The following is a 22,367-nucleotide window of genomic DNA, read 5'->3' on the forward strand; positions in this document are numbered from 1 at the left end:
AACCATTTAGTTCAGACAGAAAACATTCTTATTAAATTGTCCCCCAAACTGCGTAGCTGGGTTAAATCTGCACTTTGACAATTTAATTGCATTGCTTAATTTCAATCTTTATTTTTCCCCTCTTCTCTCTGCTCTGTCAGATTTCAGAGGCATTCCTTTGGATGAGGTTAAGCGACTTGCCAGACCTTCTAATCATGGCACAATCAGAAATTGTGGGGGGTATAACTGCGAGTGGGGAGGGGTGGTATCACGTCGTCACATCTAAACTCTGCCAAGAAAAGCAGCCTTGGATTAGATAAACAAATAATGTCATTCGGTGTTATTACCCCTGGCCCCCAGATTTCAGAGGAAATAAATCAAAGTCAGCCTTGCCGTTAAGGCGCTAGTCAGGCCTGACACGACGGCCGGCCACACAGGCACAACATATGGCAGCGGGGAAGGCGGGTGGAAGGAGAGGCAGGGAGAGTAGGGTACAGCAGCATGCACGGCAGAGAGAGAAATCATGGCAGCCACCGGAGACGTCCGATCAATTAGCATGAGCTCACTGAGATGGAGAGACGGTGATTATGGCCAATACGGCGCGATGAAAACATACATGACACTGTTAAGTCCCTATGTGTGTCTGTGTGCTTGTGGTGGCACAGTCTGATGGTGCCTCAAATCAAAACGCTACAAAGTTAAACCTCTATTATGGTCAGAGCTGTGACTGGCTCTGCAGCACATAGCAGCAAACTGAGGGCTCCTGCTGTTCTCCATCCACTCAGAGTCAGAGCATCTTTCTACTTTGAAACTACAGACAGGTAACAAATTAAAGGGAAAACCCAGAATAAAGGAGTGGTCTCTTCCAAGACAACAGTGCCCCCCATCCATTGGACATGAGGGGTCAGTGAATGGTTTGATGAGGATGAAAATGATGTGAATGCTGTAGTCTTCACAACCACCAGATCTGAAACCAGCTGAACAAGGTGCGAAGGAGTAGTGAAGCTGTTCTGGTGGCACGTGGTGACCCAGCACTGCTCAAATGGATGCATAGCCCATCTATCTCTCCTCAACTGTCACTACTCTGGGTTCACTATGCTGTCTGGTTTATCACAGTGGTTTGAGCTGTGAGTCAGTAAATCTTTCAACCTCTCAATGCAGAAAAGATTTTTCAGTTCAAGCACCAGGCGGCTAATTTTAGACGTCTCCATCCTACTTAGCTATAATACCACAACTCGCCTTGTGATAATCCCTTGCAGGAATTCACTATTTAGTGCCTCCATATTAACAAAAATGACAGCTCTCTAAATGAAGAAGCTGATGGTTTACATGTCCAGATGTCCGTCTCAGTTTGAAGGCTATGTGAGGAAACAGACCAGGATGTGTGCGCACAGAGATGATGCATCTCCTGGGAACCATTTGAGACTGTTAGAGCACTATCATATGAGCTGATGGGGGGAACAGAGAGGAAGGGAGAAAGTGAGAAGATGAGATATCTGAGTGTGTGTGAAAGTGAGCCAAAGACAGAAAGAGAACTGCTGTTACACATCCTGACACAGACCAGATTCAATTGAGACACCTACTCCAGGGATGTGAACAGTGCTATTTTTTCTGGTTTTCTGTGGAAAATTCCTCTGACCGGTAACCCTGCTGCTAAAACTAACCACCTGGACTCTATCATCAATCTGCTGAAATCTGCTGAGGCTGTCGCATGCCTCCGGTCCCACCAGGTCCTTTCTGTCCAACAAAAATCAGTCAGTTGTGTACCTTTCCACATCCAGAAAAGGCTTGCAATGGGCCCCAGAGATGAAACAGTATGTAGAACATTATTTTTTATAAATCTGTCATTAAAAAAAAAAAAAAAAAATCTAATAACCTTCATCTAAACACAACATAGAATGTATGCAGTATAGTGTTTGGATCACAATGGGGTTTGGTGTACTCTGATGGAACCTGCCCAAAGCTGCTCCTGTTTTCCTACTCTGGCCATCCAACAAATGGTCCGAGCAACCACAGAATCACACACCATCATAATGATTGGACACTCACTCTTTTGTTTTGGCAGTTGCTTCCCAATCGGCAGAAAACACTGATTGCTGTGATTGCTCTGCCTCTGACTCGCTCTGACGGTCACAGCAGGAAGGCAAGAAAAACAGAGATTTGGAGCCTCGAATAAGGAAAATTCAGCAGAGATGGGATGAGGGATGGTGCTTCCCTCAGCTTTTGTCAACTAATGGCATGCAAATAGCTAGTTGCTTAAGTCGGCAGCTCTGACTGTGCACAAATAAGCCGGGGGCCTTTGAACATACTGTTACAATGTTGATAATGCACTGTAGGAACATAGGGAGGTGGACAGACCGAGTGCAGGGAGAGCCAGAGAAAAAGGAGCACAGAGGATGTTTCCAGTGTCCATCTTGCTAAATGGACACTGCCACATTTCCTGGCTGGATGATAAGTCCGCCATCAGCAGTCAGGCGTAGCTGTCCACAACACAATTGCGGGCGCACACACACATACACAAACACAGAGGGCTGGTCACTAGTTTTGACATTTACATAGATTTGCGAGGGAAGCATAATGGAGCAGAACTTCTTGTTTTTCGCTGAGAGGACACAGTGTTATTAGCCACTGCTGACACCACCTTTGCATACACACAAAACACACACCTGCACACAAATGCAGCTCCTGACCTTTCAGGCCCTGCCAAGACCATCAAGGGTTTGTGGCGTTTCATTTGTCACCGTAATGTCTTCCTCGGAAAGGTGCCAGTGCAAGGAGAGCCAAAGGTACAGCAGACGAGCTGAAGCAGTCTACAGTGTTTCAAACAATAGGCGTGTTTTGGTGTCATTGTAGTGTTCTACATCTCTGCATGCAGATGTTTGTGCATACGAAAGGGGGCACAATATCACAAATGTATGAAGGTCACCTATTCAGTGCCGACTCAATGCCATATGTGGTGTGACAGGGAAACACCTGAAAGCAAACGATCTTATCACAGCCTCGCAGGCTTCACCGGGTACCCACTGCATAAAAGCTATCTGCTGATTACTAAATAAACGCATTATCTTTTACCTTGACGTGTGTGCGCGGAGCGAGTGCCTTGTCGCTCCTGGACCCAGGTAAGAGGCTGCTACTGCAGTGTGCACTCCTCTTATCCGTGCTTTGACTTTGTGAGTGTGGTATCTGAGCAGTTTTTTTTTTTTGTTGTTGTTTTTTGGGTGCACATTTGATGTGTGTATGGGCCGCACATGTGATAGGCGCAGTCCAATACAGAGGACTTCACAAGCCTTTGCATGTTGTGTGAATGGTAACGATGAGAGGCTGTGCCTATCTTTACAACTAAAGAAATGAAAACACATCAAAGGAATAGTACACGTAAGTCGATACAATCCCAACTCATTGGCGTGAGGCAGGGATCCTAATGGAAAGGATGAGGGGGCACGAACACTTTTAAAGTCTTTCTTGGTAGCATCAACATCGAATGTTGAACTCTATTTCATCTTGATCTAGCATTTATTCTCTGTGGAATACTGATCATGTTGCCTTTCGTTTGGATAGGCTCTCCTTTGACAGCTGAGCACATCACCACACCTGCACACACTGATAGACTATGCAATGTCTGCCAAATGCAGAATGATCAATGATCACTGACCACTTGAAGACAAGCATCCAACACTCGAGATCCTTTCCCAATCTGCCCATCAAATTATTATACAGCATAGCTCACAGCCATGTGAAGAGAGGTTTGGCTGGCCACAGTATAGCCTGAACATAAAAGAGCTGATTAACAAGCAGACGATTTTAGAGCTGTTGACTTCCTGAGGTCAACAGCTCTATCACAGCAGATGCATGCAGCAGATACACCACTTCAGTTTCACAATGCACATATTTTACATTTCACCTGATAAATAACACGCTTGCTTTAGCTGTGTATATCAAACAGTCATGTTTACGAGCACAGCATAATTCTGTATTAGTCACACCACACAACATACTCTTACATTCAAGTATTTGTTTTCTAGTATGTACAGTGAAAAGACAATTTTCTACATGCAGTGACCGAACATCTGTAAAAGCTTCTGCTTTCAGCTTAGCCTCAGGAGCTACTGATTGGGCAGCAAGTGAGTCATCCAAGCATCCAGTCACTCATGCATCAGCAGAGCCTCTGAGAGCCTCTTGAACTATTTGAGGCCTGTGCTGACTTAAATGTTTCAGGGGGGAAATAAGCAGGAGCCACAATATACGCATGCAGAGCACATCATAAAGCTTAGTTAGAACGGGAAGGGGTTTTTTCTGCATGGATGCCAAAGCTCTTAAAAATAGACCCTGAACCACAGACAACTACTTCTTTACATGTGCAATGCAAAACTGCAGTGCACATGGCCAAACACGTGTTAAAATCCAAATGAATAAATTAAACACACAAAAAATAATATAGATTTTTTTTTCATGACAATCTAATCCAAGAGAACCATTACAATGTTCTTGGACCAAATAAAAGTCATCTCCCAACTTGACATGCTTTCTAACAGTGCTAATCAAAACCACCGTGAAGATCTGGTTTCCGCCAGCTGATCCTGATTTCGCTGACCTCCAGTGGTTTAACTTCTCACCTCATTGCAGCATTACACAGGTGTACAAAGGGCCACCACTGTCAGGCAACACTACTCGACCCAGCGCTGCTGGATGTGGTCAAACACTTTACACCAGACAGGGCAGTAAAACACTTCTTTTCATCCTGGTTTAATGTTATTCTTTAATATCTGTCAACTCCGGCCATAACTGCATTACTTTGTTTTTAAATTCACTGCTAAAACTGGTGATTTGCCCACTAACTTGCTCATTATTGTTCAGATCAATAAAGTCCTCTGGATGTTAAATTACAAACTTGGAGAGATTGACAAAATGTGGCCAACTATCAAAGCTAAAGGGCTGGCTGAGTCTACTGCCACTGCTGAGTATGCTGACATGGATTACACACACACTTGGTATCGATTGGCCTTTCGTGGAGAGAGGAACAAGCCTATCGCCTAAGACTGATAGCGCTTCATTATGAATCACGACATTCACTGATTGAAGGCCTTTCTCCATTCTCTTCCCTCGCTCTTTGTCAGGTTTTCCCCTTTTTGTCTGTTATTCATAGTCTTCTCACTACTGGCAGTCCCTCACACACTTTCTTTTGTGCTGCTCTTTGATCAGTTCATTTCATCTCGATGCAAACATCATTTTGCGCTTCCTGTCTCATTTTGTTGCATAAATATTCTAAGGGTTTACCGTTTCTTCCTCTATCTCCGAGGGGTACGCTATTAAATAATACAAAGCAGCTCGGTCTTATCGCAAGGCATCATTGCAGCATGTTGTCGGGTGTGCGTGAGAGTACGAGTCAGACGGGTGGTGGATTATTGGCTTAGTGTTTTGGCCAGGTTAAAGTGAAACAGCCCTGAAAGGTTCTTAGTGGAGATTACCCCTGGTACTAAAAATAGTCATTTCCACCCAATACACACACCAACGCACAAAACAGAAAGCAATGAAAGTGTTATGTCTAGCCAGAAAAGGCCACTATCTGATCTTTGTATAGGGTGTCTCAGTTACACAAAGACACACATGCACATGTGCACATCAGTGGCTCCAGTATGACAGAGACGGGTATCCACTGAGGGCAGGGGATCAGCTGGGGCAGGAACACCACACCATGCCTCAATCAGCAGCAGCAGCCCACTGGGGATGTGGTTTGAGTGTGTGAGTGTGTGTGTGTGTGTGACAGAGAGAGGGAAAAAGCTAGACAAGCAGCCAAGCAGCCACCACCAGACCAAAAGATGCTCCCTTGCTCTTTTTCCAAACATTCCCTAAGGAGACTTTTTTTGGCCCACCCCCTGCTCCCTTTCTCCATCCAGTCTTCCTTTCCAGAAGCGACTGTTAGAGGCCAGAATATATTTGTTTAGCCACTGTAGCTTCAACTTCCCATCAGCCAGCAGCAAATGCTTTGCCTTGAGATGGAAAAAGACAGAGGGAGGAAGGGATGGCAGACAGCAGAACCCGCAGTGTTGTGGGGCGGCGGTTTGAGAGCTCTTGTTGTGGAGTGGGTCTGACAGACGCTCCAAGATGTTACAGGCCTGGGTAGCCTAAGTCTGCATTGCTCTGCTCTACATCTGTACCTACTTGCCTGTGCTCCTTCTCATTTGTGTATCTTGAAACAGCAAAGCCACGGTTCTGAAAGCACCGTTTGCCTTCAGTTCGACAGTGATGAAGGATTTCTTCCATCAGACAGTGCAAATAATGTATCAGCCCAGTAAAAATCGAAGGCAACTTGAGATGAGGAAAGTATGATGTATTCTAATAAGAGTCACTTCAGAAATCATATTATATAGTGGAATATGATAATTCATACACCCTTTGCTGGAGTGGTGAACTCGTGTGGGCGGTGTACTCTCAAATGTCAGCATACATTTGCAAAATAAACGCAACCAGCATTTAGCAGGGAGTAGAAACAGAGACAATAAGGGTCTGTCTGTGTGTATTTTTGTGTATGTGGGTGTGTCAATTCCTCACAGAGGGCGTACGACTTTGTCGGCAGTCCTGTGTCAGCTCATAGAGCGCCTATCGCGAGTCTGTGAGCTGATCTATTCTTACACCTGTCTGCAGGGAAACAAAGGGCTACTTAAGGAAAACATTTTTATCACAACATGTTTTATCACAACCAACTAAAGATGACCCAGTCAATTCAAACTGCCTTTACTTAAGACTAAGCACCTGAGCATCTGTCTGAAAACAAGCAAGACAAAGCACCATAATGCCTTTCAAAGTCACCACATCATCTGAATAATACAGTATAAAGAGTTTACATGTGCTACAGAACAACCCTATACAATATCACAAGCTCCTTTCCATTAAACTGATGGCACCTGAATGTGTTGTCTTTATGTCTGAATGAGCACCCTGGTCACTTTTCTGTGAAAGAAGCAAGAGCAATATTACCTGGTAATATTGATGTTTCGACATATCACAAGTCTGAACTGCATGCATCCGCATTAATGGATAAAGATGCAAAAGACTGTGACAATCTATAATACAAATACCACATACACAAATAGAAATAAGATACAAATACCACATACACACTGCAGCTCTTTCTGTCATGGCCATATGTATGTCTGAGCCATGAGGAACATCAATGTAAAAGTGACCTAGGTCTGAACGGCTGACAGACGGTTAAAGCCAGCAATGTTACATACTCCATGTCTGAAAAGGGCTAGAGTAATGCTTTAAGCCTTGGCATCTTCTTTTACAAACTGCAAAGCCCACAACCTTCTACTTCCAATCCACAGGCTTTGATCTGGGCTGGCACAAGGCCAAGCATCTCCTGCTCTATACGTCTGTGGCTTTCACTACCCATCTGTCCCCATGTTTGTCTGTCACGTCATGTGCTCAGCCGTTCTGTCTGTTTCAGCACCTACCCTTTGTTTCACGTTTCTGGATCTGCCCTTGTCCCTTTGTCCCACCTGTCCATCTCTCAGCACTGCATCACACAACAGGACGGATACAGCAGCGATAACATGTCAGGGGGGAAACTCTCTTGCATAATCACATAGACATCCAACCTTCAATAACTGTAAATACCTTCATCTGTCATTCATGTGATGTGGCCACGCCACGGGCCACTGCGACCGCCACAGGGGCGTCCACATCAGAATGCGAAAAAGCCAGAACCAAAGAGACACGTTTCCATTAATCAAGCTTGACATGAAATCTGAGAGGACACCTGCAGGCAGACATTGGGTCATGCTTCTATGCTGTTGTCTTTGGCAGTACATTGGGAACTTACTAGAGTAACCACCCCTTAACAACTGCAGCCCGAAATAGACTGTGCACTTTCACGGGCGGCCTGTTTTGAAGAAGTGTCAAACACACTGTGCCAGAAGCAATAGCTGTTATGTGTGTGGGTGTGTGTGTGTGTTATAAGAGAAGGGGCGTGTGGTGTATCATTCTCCACATTTCATATCAGGGACAGTTGGGACAGTGGCAGGGAATGGAGCAAATGGCCAGCCAGGGGACAGCTTGTGATCTAACACCTTGTGCTGCTTACAAAACAGAACACACAAACAGAGAGAAACATGCACTTATACACAGACACATGGTGTATACAAGGGGTCAGCAAGTGCCTTTACCCCCTTAACGATTAAATATGACTTTCTGTGATATGACAGTAATATTTGTGGTCCCAACTGTTGGATAACCAAGTCAACCCTTGTTGACTTGTTGCTACTGCGTGCCACATGGAAAGCCGTTCTGTCCGAGCTGCAAATCATTTCAGCAGCTAAACTACTTGAACTAATGAAAGCTGGTTCAAACTTCCACAGAGCATGTTGTTTGATAAAGACATTTAAAAGATGGGTCTCAGCAGGACAGCTGCACCCAGCTGCTACACGCTACTCAGGGCAGCATTGATAATCTGCTACCTGCTTTTTCTATTCTTCTGTTCCTCTCTTGTGTATGTATACACAAGAGAGGAACAGAAGATCCATCCATCCATTATCTATACTGCTTAACCTGAAGAGGCGGGGTCCACCCTGGGCAGGTCGCCAGGCTATCACAGGGCTGACACTCAGAGACAACCACATACACTCACTCCTGCTAGTCTTCAACTTTTGATTGTGTGCTTCACTGCCCCATTCAGAGGCCAATCGGGGGGCACAGGAAGTACAGCTGCAGCCCCAGCCTTCTGATCCTTGCCGAGCAGCAAACTTTCCCCTGTCAGATTAAGTAGGATTAGCTGTGCCCTGCTGTATCATGAACTGAGCACTTCATATGGTGACTAGAAACTTTCCAAAGAAGGGAAATGTATTACTTTTCACTGCTTAGGCAGAAGCCTTTCCGTGTCCTCAGTATAATACAATAGCTGCTGACTTAATGAGCGTGTGAAAACATCACCCGCTTAAATCCAATGTATAGCATTCATGTAGATGCCAGCGCACAGTGGTGTGCAGGAGCATGAGCAGATACAAGCATGCAAATCTCATACAGATTCTTGCTCAAAGCTAGTTCCCTGATCAGGGTCCTCAGTGGGTGCTAAGTTCCATTGTGTTTTAAAATGACACACATAAGCACATGCATACACTTTGACTGGTATTTTTATCCACCCCCAGAGCCACTCTGCGCCTACAAACCATATCACTCTGAGACGACAGAGGAGCCGCAGTCACACCAGCTAGTACTTAAGACCACCCTTATTGTGTGTGTGTGTGTGTGTGTGTGTGTGTGTGTGTGTGTGTGTGTTGGCGTGGTCCACAGAGGTAGAATGTGTGGTGATATAAAGAGACTCTGAAAAAGGTGGCAGCAGTGGTGTGGAGGTTAAATGTGGAAAGAATTTAGCCTGTTATCAACTGATGCCTGCAAGACCACTGAGGAGGCGCACACACACACACACACATAGCAAAGACCCTGAAAACGTGACTACATGACAGGGCCATAGGCACACACTCGCTGCCTTCACAGACAGGGTTTTTCCTCCTGAGGCGAGGCTAAAGCATCCAATCTCAGTCTTTCTTGTCTATCTCTGTAACTGATAAAGGCTTATAATGAACTGGGGACCTGAAATCAGTCCCAAGACCGACGGCTTTATGGCCATGGCCAGATCATCACCCTCTGGACTTCGTTTGTCACTGGGTGAGAGCAGAAAGAGAGAGTCAGACGGAAAGAGAGGGAAGGGAGGAAACAGAGAAAGGGGAGAGAGTGGCGCAAAACTAAGATTACAGTTTTACAGTCCAACCTTTGAGAAGTGTTTTGCAATACAGTTGCTGTGTCCAGAGTTTATTACCAGAGCATTCTTTCAGATGTGTGCCGCATTACTGACTGTGCTGAAATAAATGCTCAGAGTTTTGATAAGGAAGCCTACTGTCGCAGCCAGGAGCCAAACAAGTGGACAAAGGTCTTCCTGGACTTATCGGTCTTCATGTTATCTCCTCTTTTGAACTTTGGAGCAATGCAAACACATGTTTGTAAACTGGTAACAATAGTACATTTTGTTTGGCTCCCATTCAGGAATGTGATAGCGTATTGTGTTTGCTAAGGCATGATATTATTCCAGCTCACTCCTGAGCCTTGTGAGAGCATATAGGGAAATCACTGTGGATGCAAAGATGTTCCATAGCAACTTTCCCCATTATAAATGATCAAGTGCAATGAGAAGATACTGACAAAGATATTGATAAAGAAATGTGTAGATGCTGTGATTAAAAAAAATAATCCACTGCAAGGTTTTCTTACCTCAAAAAGATTGGATCCATCATTGCCATACTGAGTGGAAATGATCTCAGATTGGTCACTGTACCATTTGAGTCCACCCAGGAAGCTGTCTGCATCTAAGTCACTGACATCCAGCTCTGAGAGGTCAAGTTCAGGGAGGTCTGGGCAGAGGGGCTGGTCTTCACCAACCAAGGCAGCACACTGGAGACAAAGAAAACAAAGATGGTCAGACACAAATCACATCTCTTTCATATGCAAATCAGACACAGAATTCATCGTGCCAAGCTTGAAAACAATGGGGGAATCAAAATCTGGACAGCCATCAAAAGTCTTCTAAAATGGAAATGCTTACATGTGTATAACACACAGACAGTGAAGACACTGAAGCCTCTCAACTCAAATTCCTCCATTCAGTCATTCTGAATCTGCCTGCCATTATCATTAAGTGACATACTTTATTATTTCTCTTACTATTACTCTGTTGATTATTAACTGAACAGTTTGGCCACACTCTGCTTCTGTTCACCCTGAACACTTTGTCCTCCCACCTTCACTCTCTGAGCACTGTGATTGGTGACTACTCAATGTTGTCTGTTGAAACTCTTGGCTAGACTGCATTAAAGTGGCTGGCCATTATGTACTATATGGAGCAGCTGCTCCTGATTCCTCCCCACCCCAACCAGCTCTGTTCTGGCTGAAAGTGAGGGACTGGAAATCAAACAAGGACCTGAAAAGTTTATGTGATCACAGTGTTTTAGTTAAAGGGAGAAAGTGGGCAACAAGTTTGCACAGTTAAATATACTGATAACTGCCAAATGTGACACCCCAATTTCTCGATGTTACCTGTTATTTTGTTGAGAAAATTCTACTCAGCACTATGAATAATGTGCTAATTTCAGTATACAACCCCCGCCATGGCAGAAAACCAGCCCCTGAAACTAGCAACAGGCCGGCAGACCTTTCTCCGTGCACCACACAAGGTGGGCGAACCCTGAGCTCTAGTCGGGATCATTAAAAGGCAACACCGCGCCAGAATCGATGCATGTTTATACTGTGACAGTGCACATGCATAATCCAAGTCCGAAAAAGCAGCTAATGGCTCCTGTCTAATAGTGTACACAACACGTCAGCCGACGTATGAACGCTACTGCATGGCCTTAAGACAGATATAAGATAGATATCCTCGCACCAAGCCGGGGGTATTTGGCCCGCAGACCGAGGAACGAGAGTCAGGTTCGGCTAAAGCTGGGAGACAGATGCTGGGCCAAGTAGGGAAAACGGCCCAGACACCGGTGTCACAATTCATCTGTCCTCGGAAACGCACCAACAGGAACACACGATGACTTCCACGAGACAAATCTGTTATGTTGCAATCGCAACAGCGAAGGGAACGGATTCACTGCGTCTCCGGCTTCCCCCCGAGATGACCCACTCTGACAAGGCATGAAAAAACGAAAACAAAGCTTTAGGGTATGCAGAGGCTGGACGTCTTATGCACAATTATCTTACGGACTTCTTGGTGAACTAAGAAAATAGCCGCCAGACATACAATCAGAGTGCACCACAGCAATCCAGTGATTTACGCACGCACCGCACATAAAGCACCTGCTAGGAGAAGAATATCAGAGGAAGGAGCATGGTCCTGGATGACAGTTCTTTTATCCAAATAGCGGTAATTAAATGTATTAAGCCCGTAAATCTCGATGCATACATTTTCTCAGAAAACGTCTACATTTGTTAGATTGACCCTGGCAGATAACGACACGCTATCGCAGTGAAGGTAATGTCTTCTTAAGTCTGTCTGGCTAAAGTCGGTGATAACAGTGCAAAGCAGTGTATCTGAAATTGGTCGAAAATACCAGATTGCTACTTTTGTTCTAATAAAGCCAGTTTTCTTTAGTCATATTCTCATCACGCAACGCAGATAATCACAACCACGCAGCCAGACTGCAGTCACATCTTGTAGTTACTGAGGAATCCTCTGAAGCATCACCGAGTTCCTGTATGCAAACAAGTACCCAGGTAAAGCCAGGTAGCTCTACACGTCCATAATTAGCCGGAGGGACTCGGTAAATTAGAAAAATAGGACGAATAAGTATCCTTTTGATGTGCTTTATTATATATATATGCACTTTAATCGTAACAACAAGGAAAAGGCCAGATTAATATAACACCATCAAGTCTGACTGGATGCGAGGTTACTCTCCAACCAGTGCATCGCTCCTTCGGCCAGTATGTTAGGACACAGACGTGGCCGGTACCTTTAGTATTATGATGCTCCTGCGCAATGCCAGATAGCGGTCCTACCACTGTGGCCAACCTTTGCTCTCTTGCCTTTAACAGTACCACAGTGTAGGATATGCTATTCCGACAGCGCACATCAAAGGGATTGTTTTCGTCATTGGATTCCATGCGTCAGCCAAATACCTGACTGTGAGACAATTCAGTCATTTCGGCATGAAAACCTTCTCGGCACCGGAGCGCGTACAGTCCGCAGCTCGAGAGATATCCGCCAGCCTGCAAGAGCTCATTCCGAGTGAACAGAGATCCTATGAGGAAAGCAATGGTCCCGAGCCTGTGCACACATTACAACAACTACATCTTTATCTGAGGCGAAAAGAGAGATTCCGCACATTCCCTCCACTTGTCATATATCTCCGTGTTGTATATCCCCCGCATCCTCAACTGCGTCCAGACGCGCACTACACCGCCAGCGCCGGGAGCAGAACAGAAGAGAGCGTAGACTTAAGAGGAAATCACTGCCTCACATAGCCAGTGTTGTCCAGCGATCCGGGTGGCAAAAAAGAGAGTCCAGGGGGTTAGAAAGATGGAAGAAGTCGGATGTTAAGATGCGCTCACCTCTAGTTCTCTCCACACCGAGTCCTGGTTACACCTGTCCCACGCCATCCAGCCACTGAATGACGGTCCGGAAAAAAGAAAAAGAAAAAAAAAGAAAAGAAAAAAGAAAAAAAAGAAAGAAATCAAGTAAAAAAGAAATCCACACACGCTTCCCACTCGCTCTCACACAGGCAACTGCTGCCCCTCGCCGAGAATGAACCGAGGGCACCTGTCTTACTACTGCTTTCCATCACATGACAAAGCTATTAAAAGTAGGCAAGGGAATGACTCCGCGTTCACACTACTCACCAGTGACGCGCAGTGAGCAGGCGGGGTCTGGCTGCGCACATAGTAAAGCCCTGTCCATGCACTGCAAAATATCAGATCATCGTAGATGTGTGTACACACGAAATGATCAAAAACAAGCAGAGATAAGCGTCGGTGGTGGAATTTCAATAAAAAAATATATCCCAGAATTAATTCCTCTTACTTAGCTAAAATAGTTTCAAGATAAAAAAATCTTAAAGAACCTGGATTTGACCTCGGACAAAAGCTCTTGATCTCAGTTTTGTTGAAAAAAAGCATTAGGAAACTAAATAAACGGATTCGTGGCTTGTTTACCGTGTGGAAGTCAATGTGGTTTTTAATCATTAAACTAGAAAACCAGCAGGCATATACAGAACGAGGTTCTGTTAGGTTAAGCTCTCTCTAATCATTTGTTCTAAAGCTACTGGCATCCCGTGTTTTTGCAGCACCTCCGCTGAGTTTAGTGAACTGTCGCCTCTGATTTCTTCAAGTTCCCCCCAAAAGAACAGTAAAAACGAACACACAGACAGCATAATGGAGAAAATAATGGCATGGTGCCAGGATATCTTTTCTGGAGAAGTGCCAATCATCGTGGATATGAAAAGCTCCAGCAAAAACTAGAAGCAAATCCTCTGGTACCCGGGAAATTAATTGACCAGGGAGGTGTTAACAGTGGATCACATTTAGACCACATTCAAAGCTTCAGTTGAGCTTTTCTCCATACTTCCAATACAGTCATTTATGTTGAATTAAATCATCGTTCATTCATAAGACACGTACTTTCCACTGTTTGTGCCATTCCTGCATTAACTCCAGACAGACTGTAACTTAAAGCGCCTGTGTTTGATGTGTAGAGTATCAAATAAGGGAACTTAGTCCTTTGCAAAGTATTTCTTTGTCCATTCAGAGGCAGTCAAAAGGACAGGTGGCAGTATCAACCGTGTACACAGTGTCAGCAGGACCTGTATAGGCAACACTGCCTCAGAAAATAAAAACAAAGGCTTTGTGGACATGTCAAACAAAGTGGTTTTTCTGCTGGGTGTAGGCTGACCGGAAGCCCATGGAAATTATTATGAGTTATTGTCACCTAGGGATTTTCTTAGTAAGTTGCTGAATTGTGTCATTTTATGCTGCTGCATGAGCTTTTTAACAAAAGGTATTTGTAAAAATGATTATTACATTATTTTCAGGAAAAACAACTGAACATCTGACAAAACATTTCTGCAAGAGGAAACTCAATCCATGGAATATACTAAACCCAATTCAATTTCCAGCCTTGTAAGCCCATTAACTCCACCTGAGCATGCAAGGAGCAATTGTCTCCCTAAATTAGTGAACCACATAGACTAAGTCTCATTAAACACAAAATTGCACAGAAACCTGTGAAAAGGTTCTGGGACTGGAAATGTAAATGTACAGATTGTTCTACGTTTGCGCCAGTGTACGCCCTGCGCGTGCAATAAGATATTATGTGCATGTGCGAGTATCTGAGAGCATTTGTACCACAAAATCTATACATCTGCCTCTCTGTGTGTGCCCAGAGATGCTACCCAGAAGTTACAGTGAAACCTAATCTGAGCAGGTGGTGTGTGCAGTGACCTCACAGAGCCCAGATGGACCACTACCACATAGACCATAATATAGGGGCAGCATGGGAGTGACATGGAGCTTGACGGTAGCTGGCTCTGTGTCTGCAGCAGAAATAAAAGGCTCGCACAACAGCGATTTAACTCATTAGCCCCCGCATGGTGTTTACGTGTCCAACAGATTGCAGGGGTGGAAAGTAACTGGGTACATTTACTAAAGTACTGTGCTTCAGGACAGTTTACTTGAATATTACTTCATACTTAATCGTTCACTACATTTAATTTCAAAGAATGCACCTTTACTCCACTACACTTAGTTTAGTTACTAGTTAGGTACTAGTTTTTGATCCTGGGTGGAAAATGCACAACACTCCAGGCAGTAAAGTATTTTAAATGATAATTATTGGATTCAAAACAGCATTATAAGGGTAGTTGAAATGAATTTCATACTATGTACAAGAGTTAAGTGATGTAAATAATAATGCATCTGTATTTTAACTTTTGGTACTTCAAGTATTTTTGATTCAAACACTTTGTGCTTTTACTTAAATAACATATTGAATGCAGGACTTTGACTTTTACACTGCAGTATTGCTACTTTTACTTAAGTAAAGAATAAAGTGCTTCCACCACTGGGTAGCAGCTGCTCAGACAGATTCCTCACAACTTGAATAAAAGCACCAAAATGAACAGGGGCTTGCCAACAATAAGGAAAAAGAAAGAAAAGGGAGGCATTTACTGGTAAATGATCTTCTGAAGCGATGCACAAAGCCTTATCTGATTGTACTCTTCATGCCAATTAAAACAACGGAAAGTAAGTACAGATATAATGTCACAATTTCCTTTCTTCAACGGCCTTTGATCCTTTTTTTTTTTTTTTTACTTACTAGAGGCTGGATATTTATGTGTGCAGTGGTAGGGATCTGAAGATATGGGAATTATTTCCAAAGGAAAAGGTTCTACAGGTAATCTTTGAAATGCCACAGCCTTTGTTACAGTTGAAGAGAGCTGATAATAAATGGGTAAGTATGGGCAGACTGTCACAGGCTGGCCCAAACAAGAAATAGGTAATGTTTAGTGGCCCACAGCAGAACACTGCCAGCCATGGGGTCAGCATCACTACATGTTTGGTCACTCTGTTCTCAAGAGTGGCCTTGTGCCTTGTTTTCACAACGCCCTTGCATTTAGCTGCTCTAATAGAGATCACGTCTCATGAGGACTCAATCTATAGGACTGAGTGTGAGAAGTTGTTTGCACCCGTTTGATGCATGGCGTCTTGTCACATCATGGACTCACTCCCTGCAAAGCAATAACCTTGCAGACAAACTGTATATTTCAACAGGAATCATTACTACACAAAATAATTAAAATGGATTGCTGGTTAACTGCTAAATGGTTCACAGTAAAAAAAATAAAAAAAATAATGCAGTGTGACAAGCTTTCTACGAAGAGCGTGCCCTGTTCCACGTGCCAGCAAACTGCTAGCGGACGTACTTGAATTGGGGTGGTGCTGCTGGCAGTTCACAGAAAGTAAAGGGTCTTAATGATTAAACAATTTCTCCCAAGGGGTCAGCTGACAAGTGGAGCTCTCAAAGGAAAAACGGGGCTAATCCACAGATAATTATCTCTGTTTGAATATTCAACATGGCTTGACTCATGGTACAGAGTCTGCCACTTGCATTTCTGGTTTTAGTTTGAACCTGATATTAACATTTCTGTTGAGGAGCTGAATTGATATTGATGCTGTAGTAGAAATTGTAGTTACATGTTTAATTCTAATAGTTTAGTTTTGTTTTTCTTCCCTTTTCAATAAACTGTGCCACCGGCCCTCTGAGAGAGTACTGATCCACCGTGTGGGGCCATGATTCATATTACTTTGTTGCATGTCATTGCTCCCAACAGAATTTTTCCTAGCATCTGGCCATTTTAATACGCAGCGGCTGGATTCATAAGAATTAATTGAGGGCAGAGGTAAAACAGACCGCTACATCTACTCATGTATCGTTTCCGCGTCAGTCTCCTGCTTGTCATTTGATGTGCTCTGAGATCATTGGTGCATGGGTCATTTTTCAACTTGAAAAGTCACACTGCTTTATCTTTATTGGGGGGCAGTGGAGGAAGTGGTCACATTTCACAAAAGTCAAATACTCTACAATAACACAGGATGTAATGCTATACAGAACTGGCTACAGGAAATGTAAAGGGATACTCAGTGCAAACATGAGGTTCTAATGTGGTCTCCAATGATCACGCTGCTTTAAAAGTACTCCTACGGCACAATGCAACTACTGCACATCTTTGAAATATTTAACATTGGATTTCTGAATTATTCCTCAACTATTTCTTCTCAGTGCAATATAAAGATCTCTTACAAGGCCCACACATTTACTTGGCTTCCATAGGCTTTTACCTGGTGCATTCTATGCAACACAGTAACGTGTGACAACACAAAATAAGCCACCGCTTGCCTTTGACATACAGTATATGCTAGTGCATTCTCCCCTTGTAAACATTTTACCTCTCTTTATAGTGCATGTATGTGTGCAATCCTTCCCATCAATGAACTCCATCGTGTCATTCAGCCTCTCTCTGGATGGCAGCTACTTTGCTCACGGAGAGTCCAGCCCACATTATTAGGGTAAATGGCATGAGGCGGCTAGGGCCAGTTAGCCATGGCTGAGCCTTGGAACAGAAAATGGCATCAGTCCCAAGCAGGGGCTGGTAAACACAAAAGGTAGCCTGGGGAGCGACACAGGGCGGTTCCAGTCATCCTTTTCCCTACTCAACACTGTTTTGCAGGAGCTGAGGAAAAGCAGCAGCCTTTCCCATCCCCCTCCTCCCCACCTGCCGCATGGTCATATGGTGAAGCGAGCCCTCTGTGGTAGGGCTGTTATTGGGCTTGTTTAAAATCACTAGCAAGTAATACAAGATACATGTGGAAAGCGGAGGCAGAAGGAGGGTGAGCTGTGAGTGCAGGCCTGGTGTGTAATGCATCTTGGTGGAGAACCGTGTTAAACTAGCGCTCTGGGCAGGGACGTGTGAGGCACTGTGTTTTGCTTGGGTATAGCACTCACAAGGAATATTAAAATTTATGAACCATAAGGGTTTGGGTTGCAAACACATACATAAACAAGACATGCACAGTCCTTGTGCTTAAAATGCTACAGACCCAAACTTTGAAATTGCTGTAAAATTCTAACAGATGCCCAGGAAATGACATGCACGTGTGTGGAGGAGATTTCTACTGAAAGGGCACACAAAACTAGTACTTGTTGTCATGTTGAATATCTAGTAACACATGTTTTGGAAGCCATGGTCTGATGTTTGCAGCAGGTTATATACAAGCATCACATGAATGATCTCTTCCCAACTATGCTTCTGCTTAGTGCTGTAGATCATGTTTGGAATACAACAAAGTTCATGTTTGGACAAAAACAAATCTAAACAGTAGGGAAGTCCTGATCCAGTCTTTATGTCCCCGATACTGATTCACTTACCCTATCTGCCAATACCAATTTTGAGCTGATACAGATATTTACCTGCAGTAAATGTTCATTAAATATCTGACATATTGAAACTGAAATTAATCTGGCACTGTATTTTTTCAGGAGCATCTTGGATCTGATCCTGGTTCCAAAATATTAAGTTTATTAGCTTAAATTATTGATATGAATAAAAGAATAACTGGGAGCTGGACAACACATCCTCAGAACCACAGGGCAGATACTTACTGCTACTTCATGTCTGTATGCGGGCACACAGTTTAGATATTCCTGTTTGATTATTTAATAATGCTGCACTAACAAAAGGTGGCGGCTGTCGTAGCACCATTGGACAAAAGCCAAAAACAAATCAAATACAATGAGGGAATTACTGGCTACATTTGCATGTATATGTACAGTCCATCCAAAGAGCAAACAAAAACTACACACACTTTAAGAAGAACTACCATGTTCAGGATAGATCATCACAGCTTTTGCTTGATGTCTTTCTCTATTTTGATGCAGTCATGGTTAGAATTTGTGAACTTTCATTGTTTTGGTGGATTCTGTGGAGAGTTTCACACATGTGGCTCAGAAAAAAAATAAACTTGAAGCTAAAAATTGATTTCAGGTTGGGGCTATATGCCTAAAGCAGGAGCAATATGCCAGCCAACACACAGGCAGCGTACATTGCCAGACTGATCCATATAGCAGCTTATTGGTTGTGTGCCACACACGTCTCAAAGACAGGACTGTAGCGCTACATATGAATTGAAATTGGACGGACTTTATTCTGGCTGATACTTATCCAGTCAAAAATGCCTGGATCGGCACTGACATCGATACTAAGCGCTGCTCAGGACATCTCTAATAAACAGCAGTCGGAATGACAATGAACTCGAGAATATAAAATGTACATGAATGCCGTCTCATCACTGGCTACTGGCAAATTGAGGTGCATCACTCTGGAAACTGCACAAACCTCCTGTGAGTCATGAGAAGGGCCCAAAGCACAACAGATGTTACTTGATTTCTAAAATAATAGAAAGGCAGGACTGAATACCTTGACAGCACAGTCCTTATGTACTCTTAGCAGTGGAAGAGTGCCAGGGAAGAATTAGGTCAGCTGAAGTGCATTGTGCCTTGTGGAACTCCATGTTAAAACAGCATCAGTGGAGGGAGGAGAGCTGGAGGTGGGGGGTTGGTGATGTACAGGTAGAAATTTCTGGAGCAGCACAACCAGTGTTGTTTTTTCTTTTTTCGTTTCTTGCACTATTGTATCATGGAAATGTGAGCAGAAACGTAACACCCCTGAGTCCAGTCTGCAGCCTAATTATTTTGAGCAATGAAAGGAGAAGGAAAGGAGGAATGAGAGAGAGAGAGAAATGCATGGGAACTGCAGTTCTTTCATACAGCCTGCATACAGGGTGTATAACCACAAGCTTGAAAAAAAAAATCCTCACGGCACAGTAAAACTGATTGTATCATCACCTTTTTTTCCCCTTACAGGGTGCATTTGTACTGCTCTTCACATCACCTCCTAAAAAAGAGCATGTGCTGCTGGAGTACACAGTGATGGGAATAAAAAAACAGAGCAAGGATGAGAGGAAAGAGAAGGCACAGTCAATACCCATTTTTTGCCAAGGCATCCTAGTGAAAAAGAGCAAAGAGACAAAAGGAGCAGATGGATGGAGATGGAGCTAATGCTGAAAGAGCGTGTGATAGGCAGTAACAAAAGCAAGAGGGAGTGAGGCGCTGTAAGGGATAGAAAGAGTTGGACAAAGAAGGGGCATGAATTAGAGGCAGATATGGAAGGAGGGGAAGGAAGATGGAAGCTCAGTACAAGAAGGAGTGATTGTGCACAGGAAGTGTGGACTTGATAAAGGGTCAGATCGGGGAGAGGGTAGCAACCAGCTCGCCATGCTCCAGCGCTGCTCCAACTGAAGACAAACCAGCTGAGCTCTTAGTGCCGGTTCTACCACGTTTTCCGCTTTCTCACATATTCCAGTCATGCTCTGAGATGATCCTGCTTACGACAGGTATCTGGCTCACACGTGCTACATATTCATTTACAGGAAGGTCTAGATTTTCACTCAGATGCACACACACAGTCATCCAATGCCAACATGACCTCACTTCCCCCTCACAATGATCAGATTGTAGAAATAAAATTGTTTTGCCAAATCGCTCTCATCCTTGTTAGCAGTATTAAACTGGAAGGAATAATGAGATGCCGATGAAGACCGCTGAAAGTAAAATCATAAATTTAACTGGACATGATATTCAAACGACTTGGCAGCCATCCATCGACATGAAAGTGTGTGTAAGCATATAGCAGATTGTGCTGAGCAGCAATGTGGGCTTTTCCTTGTGAGCATGCAACATTTTTTTCCAGTCAAATGTTGTTATGCCTCCAGCCATTTCCACTGTCTGGAAATACAGCGGGTTACATCACTTGTTTTCATAGTATCTGATCATCAGTGGTTGAAATCAAGATTGAGATTGACTGTCAGTCATTCAATCTGTCTAGCCTGACCCAGCTACCATATCCCTGCAGCCTTCTCCAAGTCTGTCCTGTAATCCCTTGTTGTGTGCTGCTCTGTGGCCACTGGGACTGTCATTACCGCCACAATAAACAGGATTAATCAGCGCTGGCATTGGACACTTTGGTCCAGATGACGCGTGTAATTAAGTAGTAATTGGCATGTCATCTGTACATGAGGAAATATGACATGCACAAGCCAAATGCGCTCGTTGTGCCGCCCCACAACAAGCAGTGCTTTAACAACTGTGTCCTCAAAGGATTTTTTTCCGGGAGATAACTTCCTTTGCACTGCTGACACCCTCACTTCTCTAACATCTTTATTTACCTTGCAAACTCCCTGACATTATAATTCACTTGCTTAATCATTTATTTACATGCTAACACACTTAAACACAAATTTGCTAAGTTATTCATTTATTTACATGCTAACCCACTTAAGGCCGTTTGCATTCAGCAGCTTATTCATTTATCCACATTCAGGATGACACTGTTACTTTCTTAAGCATCCATTTATGCACACAGAAAGTCACTTACATTCTTGCTTGCTTAATTAAAAGGCCCCTCTCCTTTCACTTCACACAAAAGGATAGCTTCATGCAGCTCAATATATACTGTAGCTGCACACAATGAGAGATGGCCAAGATGCCCTTTCATGTTTAGGGTCATGCCGGCTGCAACAATAGGTCTGAACTGCCCTTATCTCTCCTTGTAAACGTGAAGCTCTGGGATAAGTAAGAGCCCGAGTTCATGGCTCATGTGGGAGATGTTAGGATGAACATAACTGAGGGGATAGTTTTCTTATTTGCCCTTGCACCATATATTTCCTGGGCTGTTAGAGAAGTCAGTAATAAAAAGAAATTCACTGCTGGGCTTTAGAATGATGCTCTATAAGCTCTTGTGGAACATAGTGAAGCTGCATGCCTATTATTTCATGGTTACTTAGAGTATCCACAGTCATTTGTCAGTGTAAAAGCAATTTTGAATTACATTAACTTAAGAGCCAACATTAGGTATGCCAAACTTGCACTGCCTCTTCTCCATAAATTCAATTGTTTCAGGATTATTTAAGGTGTGCCAAAGCAAATGAATATACATGTTTCTGAGAGAACTTCGAACATAGCAAACAAAAAAAAAAAAAAAGTCAACCATCACTGAAACAAAGTTTGGGCTGAAAATGGGTGTGAAGCTGGTTCCAGAAGGGGTGAGCTTGGCAGGGAGCGAGGTCAGTGATGCACTTGGTCGGCAACCTCAGAGAGCGGCTGGCTGGTTTGCAGTATGCCCCCGAACGCAACAGAAAGCTGCCGAGGGGAGAGAAGGGGTCCATAGCGGCAAAGCAAATGGCTCATAGAGATATCCCACTTGTTTTTCCATCATATCAATTTCACGCCT

General features: G+C 43.7%; 1 protein-coding gene across 7 annotated transcripts in view; it reads right to left on the reverse strand.

The window, feature by feature from the left end:
- The window catches only part of ppargc1a (peroxisome proliferator-activated receptor gamma, coactivator 1 alpha), a 237,216-nt gene that overhangs the window by 21,815 nt on the left and 193,034 nt on the right, over window positions 1–22,367 (reverse strand). For 3 of the 7 annotated variants that reach the window (XM_020611451.1, XM_020611450.1, XM_020611449.1), the window contains exons 1-2: window positions 13,081–13,526; window positions 10,243–10,422 (exon numbers count right to left, since the gene is read on the reverse strand). In XM_020611451.1, the coding sequence (XP_020467107.1) occupies window positions 10,243–10,422; window positions 13,081–13,128 (228 nt within the window). In that variant the 5' untranslated portion in view covers window positions 13,129–13,526. Of the gene's footprint in view, window positions 1–10,242; window positions 10,423–12,648; window positions 13,043–13,080; window positions 13,527–22,367 lie in introns of those variants that run through there. The other 4 variants (XM_020611448.1, XM_020611447.1, XM_020611446.1 and 1 more) reach the window with 2 other exon arrangements.

Source organism: Monopterus albus, unplaced genomic scaffold (genome assembly GCF_001952655.1).
Source record: "Monopterus albus unplaced genomic scaffold, M_albus_1.0 scaffold113.1, whole genome shotgun sequence".
Classification (NCBI taxonomy): Eukaryota; Metazoa; Chordata; class Actinopteri; order Synbranchiformes; family Synbranchidae; genus Monopterus; species Monopterus albus.